General features: G+C 31.7%; 2 protein-coding genes across 2 annotated transcripts in view; one reads left to right on the forward strand and one right to left on the reverse strand.

The window, feature by feature from the left end:
* Positions 1 to 686: 686 nt before the first annotated feature.
* LOC139526866 (cell adhesion molecule Dscam2-like) lies at positions 687 to 14880 on the reverse strand. The gene is made up of 9 exons (XM_071322003.1): positions 14582 to 14880; positions 13112 to 13387; positions 10515 to 10766; positions 9365 to 9658; positions 8460 to 8786; positions 7245 to 7517; positions 5641 to 5739; positions 3235 to 3286; positions 687 to 2372 (listed from the first exon to the last, which is right to left on the reverse strand). Exons 4-9 carry the CDS (start codon positions 9603 to 9605, stop codon positions 1883 to 1885), a joined length of 1482 nt encoding a protein of 493 aa, XP_071178104.1. The 5' UTR covers positions 9606 to 9658; positions 10515 to 10766; positions 13112 to 13387; positions 14582 to 14880; the 3' UTR covers positions 687 to 1882.
* A 7077-nt stretch (positions 14881 to 21957) lies between these two features.
* LOC139526867 (uncharacterized) overlaps positions 21958 to 22723 on the forward strand; it is a 40118-nt gene continuing 39352 nt past the window's right edge. The window contains exon 1 of the mRNA XM_071322005.1: positions 21958 to 22199. The gene's annotated coding sequence lies outside the window, so the exon portion shown is untranslated. The remainder of the gene's footprint in view (positions 22200 to 22723) is intronic.

Below are 22723 nucleotides of genomic sequence, written 5' to 3' on the forward strand. Positions count from 1 at the left end.
CTTCAGACCTCAATTGAACTGATTGAAAGGTGATGTCTTCACCATATGAATATCAAGCATAATTCCTCCCTTTAGGAGTTAAGTATTTTACAATCATGAAATATATGAGGAGAAGATAACCCGTGTCCTGCCAACAACTGGTCTTAGAATAAATGCATTTTATACCGATGAAACGATCCTATAAGTGAATCAATATTAAAACCAAAATATGCAATCTTTAATGACCTGACAACAGTATCGTAACTATGTCCCTTCCTAATAATTCTGTTTAAAGGTTTTGTTAACTTTTGATGTGAAAACTGACATTTTTGTGCTTTTTAAAGAATATTTCATAAGTTTTCTCCTGAAATAAAACTGAGACATATTAATAACATTTTGCCAGGGAATGCAATGTTTGCTATACCACTGTTCATTCCAACGCACATTATGAAAATACCACTATGGTATGTCAATGAAAATTATTTTTTAGCAGTGTTTTAAGAAATGATTTTACTTTTAACATGTTGAAGTCGCTTATTACTTTTGAATCATTAAATGTTTTAAAAGGGCGAAGTTTTTGTATAAAGTCAATAATTATGTACACTTCTGAAGTCCAAACTATCTATTGCCTTAAATACGCAAAAAAAGGTCCTAAAACTAAACCAATACAGAACGACATGTTTATGAAATTATAGCAAAACTTTTGATTGATAATTTTTTATTCGTTATTGCAAAATAATAAACTTTAAATAACTTACTCTCCTTACCCAGTTTATCCCTTTTACTTGTTATCATTTTGACTGGTCATTGTTATTGAATGAATGTGTACAGAACTTAAATGACCTTCAAATTGGAGACTGGACGAGTCAATATTATGTTTTATCAATGAAAGTAAAGGTATAAAAGGTAAGAATCGCCTCTTCTTCTATTTTCACAAAATTTTAAGAAAACACAGAAGAAATATTATGTTTCCTATTGCGAAAAGAAAGGGAAAATTTACGAGTAAGATGTTTCATTCCATTAATGACGTAATTACAGAAATACATTTAGAGTCTGGCAAGGCCTGGTAAAATTATTGTTTATCTAAATAAAACAAAAGCATTTTTCAGTCTCGTTTGAATATCTTAATCAAAACTAATCACAAACTAAAGAAGTCATTTAATAAGGTCACAATGTGTCTGGTCTGCCTATTTGTGGACATCAAAAGTCAATACGATCATTTTGAGGTCAATTTCGTCTACCTCACAAAATCTTTTAAAGACTCTAACCAAACTTTGCCACAGTCAGCATTAAGGTATCTAGTTTGAACAAATGTGTCTGCTGACACTGTCGCCAACCAACATAGCAGACATGGTTTGAATAGAAAAAGGTACAAAATGCAGTTATTTACTTTTATCTCTAAAACTGAATAAAAAGTATAACAGTTGCATTATTTCATAAATCAATACACCTTATCGCTATTTGTCCGCCATTACTGGATATCACACAGGTTCCCGAAAATTTTTGACGTCACAAAACAAAATATCTGACGCAACAATGGAAAAGTGATTGTTGTATGCGTCAAAAGTTCAAGCGGCCGGGTCAGCCGGGATTAGCGATAAGGTTTATTGTAAGTAACAATATCAAGCGAACGACATAGGCTCCTTATAGCCTCTAGTTATAGACTTATAGAAAGATATATTATGCCTTCCTATTACAAAATAATGTAAAAGAAACATATTTTAGTAAGATACACTTGGACAATAGACCTGTACATATTGATTAGTGTCTAAAAAAAAGGGAATCAAAAATAGAATGAACTAAGATAACAATTGATTTTTCATTTAAACAAAAATCTCAAACCAAAATGAATTTCATTACACACTGATGAAAACTATTTGTAAAAGGCAGCATCACCTACATGCTATAACTCTGTATCATTACATTTGTTATATGCATGCTCGTTTGTGTTGGATAGTTGTAGTGTTTCGTATTTTAGAATGCCTTTCATATTTGTCTCACTAATGTCACTGGCAACTGACAATTCTTCAAGTAAGTGTATATCTGCTAATACAATATTTCTATCGGGACTCTCGTATTTGGTATTGTTTGTAAGATCAGTATTGACATAACTTCTACAAGGAGCAAGATACGATTCTTCAGAAGATGATCGTGATGATACATTCTCTTGACATTGTGAGTCTTGGTGAATGGTTTTGGGTGTTATATTTTTACAAGAAACGCTATAGGTTTCCAAATGTTCATTGCTGTTTAATGGCTGATGTATTTCTTGTTGTGTGTTGTTCCTTTTAGCTTGAGGATTATAATACGAACTAGTTATTTCATCGTAATGATCTAGTCTTGTAGATGTTTCATCGTTTCTTGAAGATATTTCGTCGATTCTTTGATTTCTCCTGCCAAACATACATATACGGTTAAGACTGAAGGTATATGATGCTTATATAGGTATAGTATGAAACATATTATTATCATTTTAATAGTTATTGTACTATTATATTATCAATTAAACTAGGAATGAAAAAGGAGAATATAGCAAAGAGACATCATACCGACCATAAAGCAGATAACAGCATCAGGCCACAAATGAGTAAGTCTAGTTTGTTTTGTCATGCGTTATCTGACATCAGATTGACCCAACGTCAATTTGTAACAAAGATTCATTATATTGAAAATTTTCACATGATTAAACATTTATAAATGAATTAAAAATTACATTTTGCATGCTTTAAACGTATTTGATCTGGTCTAGAATCTGAATTTATAACGTTCATTATGCTTAATGAAATGAGATGACATTTTCTTGAAAATCGATAATCTGATATATTCGACTTTATAACTTGACTGTGGTGACTTTTCTGCTCTTTTTGTTACGATATAACATTTTACCAAAGAACATAGATGATTCGAATAGAAAATTGGAAAATTAGAAATTCGATAGAATTGTTCAACGGTGTGTGTAACTTAAGAACAAAGATATAATACATTACATCTGAAGAAGAAACGAGTTGTTGTAATGTGGAACACGTTTTCTATATATTTAAATCCAATCGTGTTCAAATTTATACACACGATAATGTGTATTTTCTATCATAAAAAAAAACAACTAAGTTTGTGTCAGATTATACCATATATGTACCGTGTTATCTTTTATAATACAGACTTTGGCCGTCCAGCAAACTAATAGGCAAACCTTTTCAATATTGATATCAAAATGTATAGTGCATAAACAATACAATATAATTACATTAAACTTACTTAGTGGAATTACTTTCTTTTTTTCTGCTAATGCTTTGTCGGTTCTTCAAAGCTGAAAATAGTGATGAAAAGAAAATAAGATAAATTAAATAAAAATTTGCATTCGTAAATAAAAATGCCTAGACGAATTATTAAACCATAACTGTAACTTTGTCTTCCTTTACTGGTATAAATCGTGTTCATTCCTAATATCAAGCGGTAAAATTATTTTACGATATTGTTCTGTTTTATTTTTCTATATTACTATATTTTTGTTCTGTTCCTTGTCCCGGTCAGAAACATGTAACACATTAGTTGTCGTTCGTTTGTGTCCGTCATATTTATTAGGTCTTTCCACTTTTCCACTTTTCCGTGGAAAGACCTATTGGATTTCTTCTGATTATTATTTTTTTTTTCTTCCGCCTAATTTGTTTCCTTCGCTGTTTTTTTGTTTCGCAAGATGTCGCTTAGATTTTTGGAATATGATATCGAACAGTTTATACGCTTTTGAAACCAACTCGGTTTAACCGAATACTTTCCCAAATAAGAGTTATCTCCCCGAACACTGTTTTTCTTGTTATCTCTAAGGCTTCGCAACCGTATAAGAAACCGACAAATTTATTTTTCCAAATTGCTCGTTATATCCTCAGGATGTTCTGTTTTTTTTTTGACCGAAGCCGTATATAGATTCCATATGAGAGTTATCCCCCCTTTTATGTTTGATATAAGAATTTGCATTTCAAACTGGTAAACCATAAGTGATAGAGACCTAGGGTCTTTTGATTTGAGGTCCTTGGTTCAAAAAAATGAAAATAAGGTCAAGGTCAAAGGTCAAGGTCATATTATAAATTTTGATTTTGGCTTATTTTCACTTATTTTCAAAAGCCGTATAACTTATCGACAAATTATTTTTACTAAATTGTTAGTATCGACATGTCGTAACTCATAAATTTTGGTTGAAAGGGTGCGTAGACAATAAATGGGAGTTTTCGCCCTTCTTATGTTTAGAATTATGCGTAAAGTGATATTACTCATAAACCATACATATTAAGGAACTAGTGTCTTAAGGTTTGAGATCCTTAGTCTATGACCCTGAAATTGAGGTCAAGGTCATAGGTTAATTGGACGTTCTAGATTTTGACCTTTGCTCCAAATTCGTATTTAGACATAAAGTCATAGGAACTGACATATCAACTGAATTTTTAATATTTTCACATCAAAATATGTTGAAAGTGGTGGAAAGACCATCAATGGTTCTCTGAACAATTGGTTTTTAATTTTTTATTTGTTTTGTTCAATGGATGAGTTTACATATTTGATGTTGGTGTCTGTCATAGCTTACCATACGTTGTATATGTTGCTCAATGAAATGCCGTACTATGAACGATAATTTAATTATGTAGATTTTGTAACAAATACATAGTTGCATCCACGTAGCAAAACGTTGGTTTCGTCAGGAAATTGGATGGCGCACAATGGGAAAATGCAAATATTGATTTGTTTATATTTGTATGTTATACCGTTTACTAATGATATCATAAAGTGATGAGCGCACGAGTAAAGCAAGTGTAGTCTCAATATGCCAAATAACATGTTATTTAGGAGATTGAACCAGATGTATGACAAAGAAAATATCTTCCTTTTAAAAAAAAAAGATACAAATACCGTGTTGATGAATATTCGGTATCAACTTCACAAATAAAACACTATGGTCTTAAATTATAAATTCTGGGTACTGACGTTGTTTACTATTTTAATAATGTGTTATAGTATTCTTTTATTTGTCTTTTTGGATGCTATTGTTACTGTTTAGTCTACTTTTTGTGGTATTCGTTTGACGTGTCTCTGTACCTATACATCCCGTTATTGTTCTTTGATAATCTTTGTATTCTTATCTTTTATTTTTGCTTACATACTTTGTTTATATGCCTAATTGTGTTTCTTTTTTTACAAGTGAGAGGTTAAGCTAGCTATAAAACCAGGTTCAATCCATCATTTCCTACATAAGACAATGCCTGTACCAAGTCAGGAATATGACAGTTGTTACATGTATCCATTCGTTTGATGTGTTAAATGAGCTTTTGATTTTGCCATTTGATTAGGTACTTTCCATTTTGAACTTTCCTCGGAGTGCAGCATTTTTGTGATTTTATTTTTTAATATATCAAGCGATATACTGTTGTTTGCTTTTTCGATTGTTTCGTGTTTTGCCATGCCATTGTCAATTTGCTTATGTCTGACGGTGAACATCCTTTGATTATTTTTGAAACCAGTGCATCAATAAAATACTTAAATTTAATTTATATATCTTTTCTAATGATCGCCTTATTAACAAATATTTACGTTTTATTTAAGTTCAACTCGCTTCTTCTAAAAATAATGATACTGTGTGTCCTCTAATTTGTTTATAGCTCATATATATTGTACCTCTAGATCCACAACAACACAGGAACATGAGTAAAATTATGGTTCCAATTATGACAGCGAAATCTGCAGACAAGACTTGAACCTTATAATGATGTTTCTCTATAAATAAACATAAGAAAAAGTTAGACTATACAATGAGTATTACAACTTTAATATTGATGGTGCAACAATAGTTTTGTGTTTTATATAGTATTTCCCGGACCGTATGAGTATTTGAACCATACGCGTATCCAAGACCATTTGTGTATACCCATATGGTCCGACCATATGCAAATGAACCGATCATATAAGTATTATACTCGTTTTTTTTTAACATACTGCATCATATAAGTATTTAAGCCATATGTGCATTTGTGTAATAATCATAGCATGCAAGAACGCAAAGCTCATTTCTGGTCCAAAAACGTCACTTATTGAATTTCTTGATCTTAGACATATATAATTTGAGTTATGAGGTATTTATTATTTGTTTTACCTCGCGTCTTTTTAGTGCGCATCTCTACAACCTTTCTAGTTTTTTTGTCTGTACGTGAAACCACAGGCGTTTGAGACATGTACCGCTTTTTTCTTATGTTCTTGTTTCGATGTTTAAATAATTCCAACAATTAACTTATTTTTATTTAAACTTTCATGTCTTCTTGCAAATACATCTATACGATCTAAGTTTTATTGTAGGCTCGTATCTGTATGACCAGGAACACATCAAGTATTTAAAGCCAATTTGAAATATTCAAGAAACTTTGAATATAAAAAACACAATTATCCTAACTTTAAAGTAACATTTACTGTGATTGATTAATAATGTGACATTGGTTACCGTATGATTGAATACGTCAAAATGTCTTTTAAGGAAATCATAATTATGCAATACGTTTTGCATAGTTCACACACAGTCCTTACTTATTTACCCGGGCCATACGCATATGAGCTTATTAACATACATAATGATTTGAATTGGATAGAAGTACTTCCGTGCTTTTTTTTTTATTCATTGCGTGTCAATTGTTTGCTTGTGCTGTAATATCCTGTCATGATATTTCTAATGTTCAATATATCTGGAAATGAATATAGAAGTATCGAGCAAATTATAGATGTTGAAATAATACAATGTACCTTGCGAAAATATGTTACTATTTTTGAAGTTGTATGCATAACACAAACGCACAAACATACACACACACACACAGGAATAACAATTATAACAACGGTTTGTTTTACCCTTTAGGTTCAGACTCACTTAATTCAATCCATTTAAACTTGCAAAAAAGTTGTGTCTCCTATCAATTGATTGGGTTAGGTGTAGAATAGTTTTTCGAATTTGTTGTATTTCATATAACATATCCCAAAGGTTGTATAGCATGTGATTGTTGAAATTTTATGTTTGCTGGTTCTATAAAAACAATTATCAATATTGAAGTATTCGGATATCAAAGAGGCATGAGGTAAGTAAATAGTTGAATTAATTCCCTAATGAATTGTTGACGGCAACAAACATTTATCTAAAAATGAATTTTTGAATAGGTTTACTGGACCTTTTAACTAACTCTTCCATTTCAAAAATAACACCTTCTAATAAATTTACTTCATGTGAAAATTATGTATACCTGTCTTAACTATAATCTCCGCTGTCCCTTCACTTTCACCAGCTCCTGTTTTGGAATACACTCGAACTAAGTAAACTGTATCAGGTTCTAACCCACTTATGGTAGCAGTATAACTCCCTACCACAGAAATCTGACTCCAAGATTGGTCAAAATGTTTACGGTACTTTACGATGAAATGTTTTTTTAGTCCGCTGTCTAAGTCTGCTATCCATCTTACTATTATTGAATGGTCCATTGCAACAGCCCTAACATGTTGAGGTGTCCTTGGTGGTCCTAACAAGACAATTTTAAGTGTTAAATTACAAAGATAATGTTTAAAAAATGTAGATATCATGCTCTTTATGTATGAGAGAGAAATAAACATATTCTTATCATATCTACATTGATGAGTGTATACATTTTACCCAGTATGTTCATTCGGTTATACATTGTATACAGTATTCAAAACAGTATGCAAAACATTCAAAATGATTAGTAATACAAACATGTTTACATACGCCAATTATCGAATCAACGGAGATGCAATTGCATTTTACTATTGAACTTATTTTCCAACTTATTGTTTATCATAAATAAGTAATTTTGGTAACTCTGAATTTATTGAACATGTTAAACGACCTCATTATTTGCCAGCATTGCTAAGCATAAATTATATCTTAATGTTGTATTCACTCCGTTATCACTAGAATTATTACAACATGAGCAACACGACGGGTGTCACACGTAGAGCACGATCTACCTACAATTCAAAACCAAACCAAAAATAAACCCAAGGTTGTGTTAGAGTTTGTGTTGCTCAGTCTTTATTTTGTTGTGTTTTATGTACTATTGTTTGTCTATTTGTTTTGTTTTAGCCATGGTGTTGTCAGTTTATTTTCGAGCTTAAACGTCCATCCGGTATCGTTTTCTTTTCTTATTTTATTTCAGCGATTCCTTTCGTGTCTATCTACGACATACTGTATTATGGTGCTCATCATGGTTTTTGTTTTCAGTTTTGATTGTCTGTTTGTCGTGTCGGCCATGGCATCCTCAATTCATTTTTGAAATTCGAGTCTTGACGTCCCTTTTGTATCTTTCGCCTATCTTTGAAATTTTTTTTTAATATATTGCACACGTTTTTGGAAAATAAAACAGACGTTGCCCCTAAAATATATTTCGTGCAATGCAAGTCCTATTCTAAATTTAAATTTCCTAAAATGTAAAGGAAGTACTTACTTGCAGGTCTTAGGGAAATTACATAACTAGATGATCCTATTGTATTATTAACAACGACGATAAACTGTCGAAAGTCATCGATAGTCTGGGTGGTGATTGGAAAGATAAACCTAGTCCCACGTACCATTACATGTTTGCCGTACACATTGTCCCTTACTATAACAGATGATTTCAGGATTTTACTGTTGTTATACTTTGTAATATCATCGGAATTTAATGCAACATCCATGAGTTTTTCAAAATTCCTTACATCAGCAGTTAGAACAGACTTTTGGCCTAAAATACTGTGTTGAACTGCACTGTTTGATGCAACAAAGTATGGTTTACCTAAAAATAAAATGCATATATACATAAATATATATAAGAAGTTCAAAAATAAAAAATAATAAACAAATGTTAGATATTTCGGATAGCTTGTATCTTTTCATCAATAAAAAAATATGATGATTCTTATCTTGACATTTGGTAGTCCAAATGGAATAATAATCATGATCGTTTACAAATAATACGCTAGTATTTGCTTTTCAAAATTGATATTTGAAAGGAGAAACAAATTCCTTAAAATTGTATTAGTACAGAACGGAAGCCTTAGTTACTTGTTACAAGTGATAATAGGACAAGGGAGTGACCCATTCTATGTTTTATTTTTATGTATGCCCTCCTTGAGAATTGTCCTGCTTTCTTATCCAAAAACTTTTCCCGAGAAATTCTGTCGGCAATTTCGTTGTGCACTCTGATAGTTATGGTTAGTATATTTTACGTGATGTCACTACACAAAAATTTCAAGAAGACAGCCAACAGCTGTTTTACGTATTATTGATTGTACCCTCTAACTTAACACCACATTATGGGAATACCATCAGAACTAATTCCTTTCTTTGATAAGAGTTTATCGCATAACTTACCAGAACTGTTCAGCCAGTATTCAGCAGAAACAAACGTTCTGCCATCCACCGATACATTATTTGAAACGGAGCATATATAAACTCCTGTATCGTAATGTCTGTCCGATTCCATAGAGATGAAAGGAATATATAATTTTCCACTTTTAGTTGGAGGTAGATATCGGATATGCTCACGAAATTCTGATATATGTTCCCAATTACTGAACTCGTACTGATCTGGAAAACCATTAGGGATACACATCAGTTGTCTGATCCCATCATTATTAGAAAAAGAAATAGTAACATCAGGTTGGTCTGCAATTAAGATACATAAATATGAATGTGAATGTAAATTTGAGTTAACTGAATCTGTTAAATGTTGGACTTGTATGTCCATGGTGAATCGTGAGTGGATATTAACAGGTTATATTGTTCAAACAGTGCCATCAGCCCTGTACATTAGACATCATGAAACGATCATTGATATTCGGGAGCAAGATTTTTTCCAGGTTAGTCATTCAATCTCTTCTTTGACTACGCATTCTATTGTATGTCTTGTATCGGATTCATATTTTAATTTTACACATTTTGCATTGATAAATAAAGGCAACAGTAGTATATTGCTGTTCAAAAGTCTTAAATCGATTGAGAGGACACAAATCGGGGTTACAATATATTCATACGGGTAAGTATGGTTTCGCATTGATTGAGTAAATTTCAGACTTTGACCAAGTATGATTAAACTTTGGTCGAGTATAATGAAGACTCCTGACAATGGTGCATACATTTGTAACTGGTTGAGTAAAGGTAGAGTAAAATAAAAAGTCAGACTGTTTTTGTATAGTTCAGAGTAAACAAATGTTAAACATGTATTGGGTAATTTTGCCGATTTTTTATTTTGATTGTTTGTGTAGTGTTTATACTACCTTTTGATTTAAAAGGTTTTGATTTGTTTTAGTACAATTATGAAATGAATAGATAATGTTCTATTTGATACTTACTAGTAAATTTATTTGAATTTGACTGTTGAGAGTTATTGATAATCACAAACCCGTAAATAGAGCGAGTTAAAATGTAACTAATCAAGATGAAAAAATGAAAAGTAAACAAAATGATGTAATGTTATTACATATTAGTACATTCAGTACATTACTGATTGATAAATACTTACACACTACCTCTATTGTCACATTTGCAGAAACGGTTGCAGCCTGATTAACAACTGAACAAAAATATGTCCCATTGTATTCCCTTTTAATAGACTCAAAATGCAATTGAGATGCATTTGATATTGTTTTGCTATCATGTTGCCACAGAATGTCTTTGATTTTACTATTAGAAGTGTATTCACATTTTAAATCCAATGTGGTGCCCTCCAATACGCTTAAGAAACGTCCTTGCGAAATGTGTATACTTGGCGGGACTAGAAAAAAAACCACATCACATACCAAATAATCACACAATAAAAAAAAGAATGAAACAAACAAACAGTCAATAGTAACATTACCACAAAACAATTAACACTTGCAATAACATAGAGAGCACGGCATTAACTTGTTCATTTATTAGGTCAGATTATTTTTTTTTTCTTCCGCCAAATTTTGTTCTTGCGATAAACATTTGTTTCGCAATATGTCGCTTAGATATTTGGTATATGATATCGAACAGTTTATGCGCTTTTGAAATTTACCCTGTGTAACCGAATACTTTTCTTTGTAGGAGTTATCTCCCCAAACACTGTTTTCCTTGTGATCACAACCCCTTCCCAACCGTAAAAAATTACGACAAATTTATTTTATAAAATTGCTCGTTATATCCTTCGCATGATTTGTCCAATTTCGACCGAAGCAATATGAACGCTCCATATGAGAGTTATTTCCCTTTTTGTATTTGAAATTTTGAAATGTATTTTAAACTGGAACACCATAAGTGATAGAGACCTAGGATCTTTTGATTTGAGGTCCTTGGTCCAAAAAAATGAAAATTAGGTCAAGGTCAAAGGTCAAGGTCATATTCTAATTTTTGAATTTGTCTTATTTTCACTCATTTTCATTAACCTTATAAGATATCAACACATTATTTTGTATAAATTGTTAGATGCGACATGTGGTAACTAAACAATTTTATTTGAAAGGTTGCGTAAACAATGAATGGGAGTTTTAGCCCCTATCATATCTAGAATTATGTGTAAAGTGATATAACTTATTAACCATACATATTAGAGACCTAGGGTCCTTTGATTTGAGCTCCTCAGTTTGTGACCTTGAAATTGAGGTCAAGGTCATAGGTCAATATGACGTTCTAGATTTTGACCTTGGTTTAAATTCATATCTATACATCATAAAGCCATATGAACTGACATTTTAGACTGATTTTTAATATTTCAATATTAAAATAGATATTAACTGGTGGAAAGACCTTCAATTGTTCTCTGAACAATTGGTTTTTAATTGAATTTATTTTTGTTCTCAAGGGGTTCTTTAAACATTGTATTACCCTTGAATTTTATATTGAACTACAGGCATGTACATGTATATGTTAATAGATATACATGTGTAGGTCTCGCCGTAGCTTTTCAGTCCCCTGCTATATTTCCGAAGACCAATTGCCGGCTCATTCGGCATATGTTTTTTCGTAAATGACATATGAGTGGTCCAAATACTGCTACTGGTGGCAGTGCATGTATATAACACAAATAATAAACAGCAATTATTGCATAATAAAAGATCAATTATGGTCAATATTATGACATTCTGTCCGGGGATTATACAATATGATCTTTTGAAGGTATAATTAGTTTTAACAAAAATTTGTCCACCGAGTTCATCTATAGAAGTTAAAACCAGGTTTTATAAAAAAGAATGTCATGCAAATACCAATTGTTTTATGTAATGATAAGGACATGTAATTATAAAACTTTTGTTTTTGTTTGTTGTTTATAATTTTTAATTTATTTAATATCATTGAGAAGTTCATTTTGTCTTTTTATCATTGTGATTTTATTTGCTATTTCTTGTATTTTTTTTGTCAAAATAAATAGAAATGGACGGGAAATAACAACTGCCATATTCCTGAATTACGACAGAACATTTAAGAAATAATGCTCAGTAAAACATGGGTGTATGGCAGACCAATCATCTTGCTTATATGGCGATGTTTCAAATTCCGCTTTAGCGATTGCAGTTCTGTGTTTCTTATTTTATGTTGATTTCCACATATTTCACGTATTTTCCTCGGTTTTCGTTTGTTCGTTTCGTTTTCTGATTTGTTCTTTGCTTAATCGAAACATGACTTTTGATCTGTGATATACGACTGTGGCCTTTATTTATAAATAGAAATCCTGTTGCAGGATTTTTTTTATTTTCAAAGAAATATAAAACAAAACACAATTATCTTAGCTGAACAGAAGAATTTAATACATTATAAATGAGTTTTCTAACTGAAATATCTCATTTAACCTTGAATTATTCGACACAATATATTTCATAGGGTATTTGATGTAAAGGTTTTTGCTTTCCGGTAGATCCAAGCAATTACACTAATTTGGGAGTTTGTGTACAGTATACGTACAAATTTAAGACGAGAGAATTTTTTTTTTAAAAAGACAAAAGTTTTGCTACAAAGTGCAATTAAACTATAATAATAATATATTTTTTTGACACATACATAGTATACATTACACGCAAATAGTAAATAGATGCCCCTGGATGCACATGATTAATTGGCTTTATCATCTGTCGTAACATAATGTTTATTTTGTTTACTTACAATACAAAAACAACTGGATGTGTGTTTGCAATGAAATGGTACCAGTAAATACAATACACGAAAAATTCAGCAGATGGTCATCAACATTAGGTGTAAAAGTGTAGGTGAGTACTGAGGGTCCTCCACGGGATAACTCTATTCCATTCCCTATCCAGATGATCGTCTCATTCGCCGGAATACCACTTTCAACACAACATGTCAGGTTTACTATGTGGTTACTGTTTGCAAACAAAAGGGTGTTGTTTTCTCCAACAATAGTGATATTCTTTGGATCTCCTGCAAAGCAAAATCTGATACGATAAAATACCGTGCTTAAATTAATTTCTATGATATTAACAAATACACTCATCATAAACACGAAGATTCAGCTGTTAACTCCAATTAAGATACACTATTGTAAAGTTAGTAACTTACAATGACTTAGGCAAATATTGCTTTGTTACTTTTATATCACAGAGAACAGTTGGAAATAGAAAAGAAAGTCCATATAACTATAAAACATAAAACTCAACTTATAGATGTTGTTAACATTGTCAAACAAGAAAAGGGAAATGTTTTTAGGAGTTGTAATGAAATAAAATCAATGATCTATGCTTATACATTGTTTTGCACCTATACAATTCTGAATATAAAATTTTACACAGTATTCTACTGCAAATATCTCTTTTAAAAGTCTTGGAAAAATCTTTAAGCAAGGTGTTTGTCATTGTTCTCGGTTGATTGTAAACAAGAAGTAGTACATCATGCATTGCTATTCATTTAGTGGATTGTTAAAAACAAACAGTTGAAATATTGCGTCTAACGTAAAAAAAAACCCAAATACATGTGCGACATTGGTAATATGCTCATTTATGCATATCAGTTCAAGATAGTTTTCCCGACCTATTACAGAGGCAAAGACAACGATAGCGGATGCAAGATTAACGTTTATAATATATTTGACGTTTCTCTTCGATATATATTTCTCTTTGAGGTTCCGACAGGCAAATATCTGGTTGAAAAAACTAAAAGGTTGATCGTGTGTACAAACGTTTTGCAAGGTCTTAACAGTGGCAATTGTCATACACTAAAAAAACTACAAAATATACAATAAACACATGCACTTAATGGTTTTCTGAGACGTAGAGGATTTGTACCAATCTTCATAGTTTTTATTATAAAATTTCATTTCAGTTTATACGTGATCTTTCAATCATTTTGTTTTTAAGGTGGTACCTAACACTACAGGGAGATAACTCTGTAAAGTCAGCTAAACGTTTTAATTACGGTGTGTTGTAAAAGGAATATTAAGCTTCTCAATGATCAAAATTGGTTTTAGTCATATATACCCAGTGTAATTTTTCTGACAAAACGGTTGGTTTATTTTTGTTAAAGGGTCAAAGTAAGTACTTCGACAAAATTTTATGAAAATTAAACGAGCCAAATTAATTTAAGTGCAAGTGTTGGGTACCACCTTAAATAACTATTTACTTTTAATCAAAACTGTCTCTTCTATAGACTCCAATTTGTCATTCTCCAGATACGAACATCTGTACAACCCTTCATCTTCTTTTGAAAAATCTTGTATTTGTAATTCAGATGTGTTTGTGGTCTGGTTGTAGCTGAACGTCAATCGGTTGTACTTTGAAAATTGTGGATCTAATTCTTTTCCGGATACATATGTTGTTAAATTGCTTGGTCCCCACCATACCGCTACATCTAGACTACATGATAACGTTACTGTGTCATTTTCATGAACATACACATATCTCTCTATATCACAGTAGCTTATATCTGTAAAATATATTTCACTGCCAGTAGTCTGTTGTTATTTATGTATTATTGTCATTTTGTTTATTTTCGTTGGTTACATCTGACATCAGACTCGGACTTCTCTTGAACTGAATTTTAATGTGCGTATTGTTATGCGTTTACTTTTCTACATTGGCTAGAGGTATAGGGGGAGGGTTGAGATCTCACAAACATGTTTAACCCCGCCGCATTTTTGTGCCTGTCCCAAGTCAGGAGCCTCTGGCCTTAGTTAGTCTTGTATTATTTTAATTTTAGTTTCTTGTGTACAATTTGGAAATTAGTATGGCGTTCATTATCACTGAATTAGTATATATTTGTTTAGGGGCCAGTTGAAGGACGCCTCCGGGTGCGGGAATTTCTCGCTACATTGAAGACCTGTTGGTGACCTTCTGCTGTTGTTTTTTTCTATGGTCGGGTTGTTGTCTCTTTGGCACATTCCCCATTTCCATTCTCAATTTTATTCAAATCATTACGCCAACGATGTGCTTGATGAACAAATGCTATAGTCATACATTGAACTCATTTGAACTCAAAAGACAAGTAAACAATAAAAACTTCACTATCATTTCAAAATAAAGTTTTACATTGAGAGTTATCTCCTCTTAACTAGCCAAGTAAAAAATAGGTTCTGAAACAATTATTTGCATTTCTTTGAACTTTTTTGATAATGGAATAAATAATTAACAATCTTACACATAAATTGCAAATCGGTCTTAAAATTTTCAGATTTTGGGCAAAGGAGTAGACTGTTTACTCTAATTATACATATCAAGATGCCGGTACACTGTGAGTCTACCTTTCAAAAACCGATATATTTGTAAATATAAAAAAATATTGTGGTAAGATTGTCAATGAGACAACTCTCTACAAGAGACAAAAAACACAGAAATTAACTTTAGGTCACCGTATGGCCTTCAACAGTTAGCCAATACCGCACAGTCAGCTATAAGAGACCGCGAAATGACAAATGTAAAACAATTTAACGGCATAATTTATGTCCAAAATATGAACGAAAATAATATGCAATACATTAAAAAAAGACAACCACTGAATTACAGGCTCTTGACTTGGGACAGGAACATCCATTCAGAATTTGGCGGGGTTAAACATGTAAGCGGGATCCAAACCCTCCCAACACCTGGAACAGTGGTGTAACAGTACAATATAAGAACGAGCTATACTAATCTGTTGAAAAATAATATTGAGAATAGAAGTGGGGAATGTGTCAAAGAGACAACAACCCGACCATATGGATTCATCAGATTGATACAAATAAAAATACATATAACAAATACACTTGGCTTGGTACTTGTATATTCCAACATAAAAAAGATACCAAGGACAGATCTTAGAGTACTCGCAGTTTCTAAAAGCTAGTTTAAATCCACTAACAACTAAGAAAAAAATCATGCATCTAAGACTAATAAGGGCAACAGTAGTATACCGATTTTCGCAATTCATAAATCGATAGAGAGAGAACATATCCGGGACACAAACCAAAACCGTGGGAAACGTATCAAATATAAGAGAACTACGACACAACATTAAAATGTAACACACAAAGAAACGAACTACATTGGCTAGAGGTATAGGAAGAAGGTTGAGATCTCATAAACACGTTTTACCCCTGCCGCAATTTTGAGCCTGTCCCAAGTCAGGAGCCTCTGGTCTTTGTTAGTCTTGTATGATTTTTTATTTTAGTTTCTTGTGTATAATTCGGAGTTTAGTATGACGTCCATTATCACTGTACTAGTAAACATATTTTTTAAGGGGCCAGCTGAAGGACACCTACGGATGCGGGAGTTTCTCGCTACATTGAAGACCCATTGGTGGCCTTCGGCTGTTGTCTGCTCTATGATCGGGCTGTTGTCGCTTTGACACATTCCCCATTTCCTTTCTCAATTTTATAATATAACAATGGTCATTTTCCTGACTTGGTACAGGGCATTTTTAGAAAAAAAATGGTGGATTGAACCTGGTTTTTGTGGCATGCAAAACCTCCCGCTTTAATGGCAATGTTAACTTTAACATTAAAATGACAACATTACATGACAGGACTACAATACAAATAAATGGGAGAAAAGATAGGACAGAGACACAAACGAATAATAGCCAACAAAAGGTACCAGGTTAAAAATTTAAAATGCCAGACGCGCGCCATGTCCACCCAGGACTTACTAGCGACGCTCAGATGAAAAAAGTTTGAAAGCCAAATGTACAAAGCTGAAGACCACCGTGAACCAAAAGTTCCAAAACATTGTGCCAAATACGGTTAAGGTTATCTATGCCTGGGATAAAAAAAAATCCTTAGTTTTTCGAAAAATTTAAAGTTTGTTTTTTAAAAGAAATGTATAAGAATGACCCAATAAGTGATATTTATGTCAACACCGAGGTCTTAAATCTTAAATTATAAGTGTTTTCACATGATTTGAAACCTGATTTGTTCAATTGATAAATTAAAAGGCACACTTATTTGTTCAAAACATATCCACTGTTTGATTTACTCTTTCCTAATTAAAATTTATAATAATATTTACCTTGAAATGACATTACCAATAAACAAAAGACTAGAAAAGCACCCATGTCATTTGTTTTCCTGTAAACATTCAATGTTACACATATTATAAATATAAAACCTATATATAATGGACAATACATCTATAATACTTTATAGTACTTTGTTTATATATCATGTATATATTGCATTGGTTTACATAGAACTATTGAATGTTTAAAATCTGTTTTTACTGGTTAAGTTTTACTTGAGCTGTTGCTTTCAGTAATGTACCTGAGGAATTCTGTTTTTATTTGGTTCCTGTTTCAGTCTCAGATTATATACCCTTGTTTTCTTATTGTGGTTTTTCTTTCCGGTGCTTTTAATATTGACTTCCTTTTTTATTATATTTTATATAAATGCAATTATTATCCATACATACAATAATCCAAACTACGGTCACAACAGTGTTTCCCAAAAGAGTCGCAAAAGAAATGAAAGGGAAATGAAAAGCATAAGTAAACTGATAATGTCGACGTTTTTGCAGAAAACGAAAAAAAGATCAGAGGAACAACTACTGTAAACAAAGCATAACATAGAAAACAGAAGATGTAGTAACATAAACCAACTAAAACTACGGGGGGATCTTCTGCGCACATGTGGTACCCGACGTGTCGCTCATACTAGTACAACACGGTTTTAAGTATTATTCGGTAGGTCATATTCGGAGATTGTGGGAAGTAAAATAGAAACATAAACGTCGTTATCTTTAAAACAGAAAAACTATAACTGTCAACCATATTCAGCTGCAGAAATACTTGTTAAATCCTTTTTCTCCTTGACTTTGCTAATTGTCAATGTCCTTTTGGAATATTATATTATTGTTGGTTTATTTTTTTGATTTTCTCAAAAAGTTTCTATTTATTTGTGTTTCAATTATATGAGGGTGACTTCATACAAGACCTTAATAGGAAGACAGAAAGGAAGTTAGAAGCATTCTGTAATTTTACTTATAGACGATGTTCTCTCAATGAATGATTTAAAACTTGGTGACTATGTTGAATGCATCGATCAAATCGAATTTGATATAAAGGATAAAACGAATACAATTAGCTATATGTCTGCCTCATATCTTGACGTATGTCTAGACAAGGACAATGAGGGTCGATGAAACACAACAAAAAAGATGACTTTAACTACCTAATTGTGAATTTTTCTATGAAGCAATATTACAGTAGCACCTGCAGCCGTAGTACATATAACCAAGCTGATACGATATTCGAGGGCTTGTATTCCCTATTATGATTTCCCTGATAAAGTTTAGCTGGTGACAAGAAAGCTGTTAAATTAATATTTCAAAATTGAAATCATCACTTCTAAATTTATGGATGCCATCAGGAGTTTCTTGACCGTCATTAAATATTCGTTTCACAGATTATAAAGGATGTTTCCGATAGCTTAACCCCTCACATGTATGACAGTCGCATATAATCCGATTCTTTTCACACAGATGTGTGTCACAAGGCAAAATCAAAAAACGGGCAAAGATACCAGAGGGACAGTCAAACTCATAGGTCGAAAATCAACTGACAACGCCATGGCCACAGAATTAAAAGACAAACATATAAAAAAAGTTCACAAGACACAACATAGAAAATTAAAGACTAAGCAACACAAACTCAATGATGAATCAAAACCTTGGTGTAATCTTAGGTGCTCCAATTCCGTCTCCTACACGTGAATGTGATATACGAATTGAGTCTCATTATTGATTATGTACTTTTATGAACATCACGAACGGTGCCATTTAAGGAGCGGATCTGCTTATCCTTCTAGTGCACATGAGATCACTCCTAGATTTGTATGCGTTTGTATTGCTAATCATTAGTGTTCTGTTTTGTGTTTTGTTTATAATGTTTTGAGCTGGTTTTGCAGTACATGCTTGTAGTCCTTTGTTCATTAATGTATCATTATCATTTTGTTTGTTTTCTTATCTGCCTTTTGCGCCTGTCCCAAGTCATGAGCCTCCGGTCTCTGTTTGTCTTGCATGTTTAATTTAGTTCAGTTGTTTGTTCTGGAGGCCAGTATGATGTCCATTTTCATTAAATTAGTACAGATTTATGTTAAGAAAAAGTAAAATCACAAAAAATACTGAACTCCGAGAAAAATTCAATCGGAGAGTCCATAATCACATGGTAAAATCAAATGACAAAACACATCAAACGAATGTACAACAACTGTCATATTCCTGACTTGTTACAGGCATATTCAAAGGTAGAAAATGTTAAATTGAACCTGGTTTTATAGCGCTAAACCTCCCAGTAGTACGACAGTGTCGTCAAATTCCCTTATATTTACAATTTGAGAAACCAGCTCAAGTCCTACTCCGGATGTGATTATTTGTTGCTGTATTCTGCGGTTCTCTAATCTTTGGTCAGGTTGTGTCTTTTTGACATGTTCCTCATTTCAATTCTCAATTTTACTTAAATTTGTCTTTTTATTTTCGACTTATGAGTTTTAATGTCCCTTTGGTATATTTTGTCTCATTTGTATGAGCTTCACAAATTGCCGAAGACAATATTACAGTAATTGATTTCAACATTTGTTTGATTAGTCGTATATTGTTTGTGCTATTCGGTTGGTATTTTTATTTTATATTTACAATTTTAATTGTATTTATACGTCAGACGCCAAATCATTGCACGTATAATGACATTTGATATCAATATCTTGTACAGACATAATAAAAGAATTGAGTTTACACGGTTTTGTTATATGTGATCCTGTTATGGAACTTAGTTTTAATGACAGACCAACTACTTGGGAATGTGAATATGTAATATGTAGTGTAACTTGAACTGTAATATACACATTCATGTATTGAGAGTGTTTTACTCATCAAAAGGCGATGAATGTTAGTTTATAAGACGTAAAAAGTATTCTTAATAACAAGAAGGCATTCAAGACCCTTATTTAAATGAGAAATTATAAACCTCAAACACATCAACCGTATGAAGAACAACCGTCATATTCCGGACTTAGCTTTGTTTATCTATTTATTCAAAATGACAATATATACTTTTTATAAGAGATGAAACGAAAATAACTTGCTTATTTGAAAAGTACTCCTTTACATTCCTTTTAATAATATAAAACACAGAATTTCTTATTCCTGGAATGTATATTATTGAAGCATGAAGATTTTGGTGGAATTAGAAAAGATTATATATAATACTTTATTTTTATCAACGATCTTAAAAACATATGCTTTCCAGTTTGCAATCGCTACATATATAACGATATGTATCTGGAAGAAAACAAATTTAAAGTAGTTTCTATATTTTTGAATCTTTGACATCTTAAAAATAACAACCAAAACGTTTTCGTTTTCGATGAACACGCGAAACTTATGTTTCCAAAGTAGAAAAGTAGTCAATAACCTTCCATTATCGTATTTTCCTCCCAATTTCATGACATATATCAATATATTTAATGCTTAATGCAATGAAACATAAAGGCACATCAAATATAAGAGGAAAACAAAGGATGATTAGGGAGACCGAAGTGCAACAAAAACAGACGCAAGCACACATAGAAATGGCCTATTTGATGACAACTGCCATATTTCTGACTTGTTACAGAACATAAAAAAAGGAATGGTGTGTTCAGCCTGGATAAATGGTATGCCCCACCTTATGACAATGTTCATATGTATCGCTAACACACAATGTGACAAAAATACAGTAAAACCTTACATGCTGTTTGATGCTAAAGATCATATATATTCGTGGTGTTTCACAAGAAAGATATATATTGTAATAGTAAATACAACTTACCAATATTAACTTTACCTCAGTATTGGTTAAACCTACTTACCGAAATATGCATTTATGAATTGTTTTGTTTTAATCGATTCCTATTTAATTGAGGAAGGAAATGATTTTTAATGAACATTATATACATTGTTGTCAAACGTTATAAAAAAAATTAAAAAAGTATATTCGTGCTATTATATTTTATAATTATGATTTGAAACCAAATTGCATTAGAATACCTTTAAATATAGTTGTACGTTTTTGTATTCTTTATGTTAAACAAGAAAACAAGAAAATAATGTATTGTATAAATGATAAACAAAATATGTACAAGTAGGCAAAAGTATTAGTTAGTAGACATTATAGAAGTACGAATTGATAAAATATATGGTACTAGTTGGCTAAGTTACGATTTAACATAGATCCGCATCGATATCGTGCAGAATATTTTGGTACTATTTCGTTCTTGATTTGTTAAACATCTTAATATGTAAAACTTCGTGATTTATACAAAGAAAAAAGTAATAATTGTGGCGGATATTCCCTTCCTTAATTGTTTGACAGTCGCTAGATAACGTGTTACATCACAACCCCCTTTTCTTATTTACATATTGACTTGTAAAACAAACCAAGCAATGAGTCTTTCAACATGTTTGGTGACCCAAGCCACAGATCACTTGTCACCTCACCTTAAGATCAAATACATAGATGAACTTGAAGTATTATGTTTTACCGATACCTGTAGTGTATATGCATAAACCGTAACATATAAGTGTGCGTTAGGTACAACGAATACACCAATCAAACCTGTTTCTGTGGAAGACAACAGTATGTCTTCCGAGAATTAAAAAAAACAACAGTCGGCACAGTGACGTTTCTTATTGTACGTTAATAAAGAAATCTTAAGTGTACAATTTGGATTACAACATATTAGAAAAGTTTCATAAACATATTTTGTTTAAAAGTGTATATTAAAAGTTCGTTAAATGTAAGTGTTTATGTAATATTAGTGATAATGTATTGAAAATAAATATAAAAACAAAAGTGTTTGTAAATAGTTATCGTTTTAACGAAATCTTTATAATAATTTTAATTTACAAAATTGTGTTCAAAATGAAAATAATTAATTTCTTGTGATAAATAGTGTTGAGTCATAAATAGTTCTCAGAAAACGTCCATTCTTACCCATCAATTAAAACTGATTTTTTTAATTTTATAGGTATCATATTATAACGTGACGAAGAAGAAAGACGGTATTCCATTTACAAAACACATGGGACTTGAAATATTAATTTAATTTAACCATATATCCTATATATTTAGTTATATTATAGAATAAGTTACAGGAGCAGTATGGAAAATCGATAGACAAAAATTACAAACGAAATATGATATAATAGTTCGAATTCATGATTTAACCCACAATTGTGATCTTGTAATGACCAGTTGCAAACTTTGTACTTTATGATGTTATTTTGCATTAAATGTTATTTAAATTTTACTGAGCCCTAA

This window comes from Mytilus edulis, chromosome 6 (assembly GCF_963676685.1).
Source record: "Mytilus edulis chromosome 6, xbMytEdul2.2, whole genome shotgun sequence".
In the NCBI taxonomy this organism is placed as follows: Eukaryota; Metazoa; Mollusca; class Bivalvia; order Mytilida; family Mytilidae; genus Mytilus; species Mytilus edulis.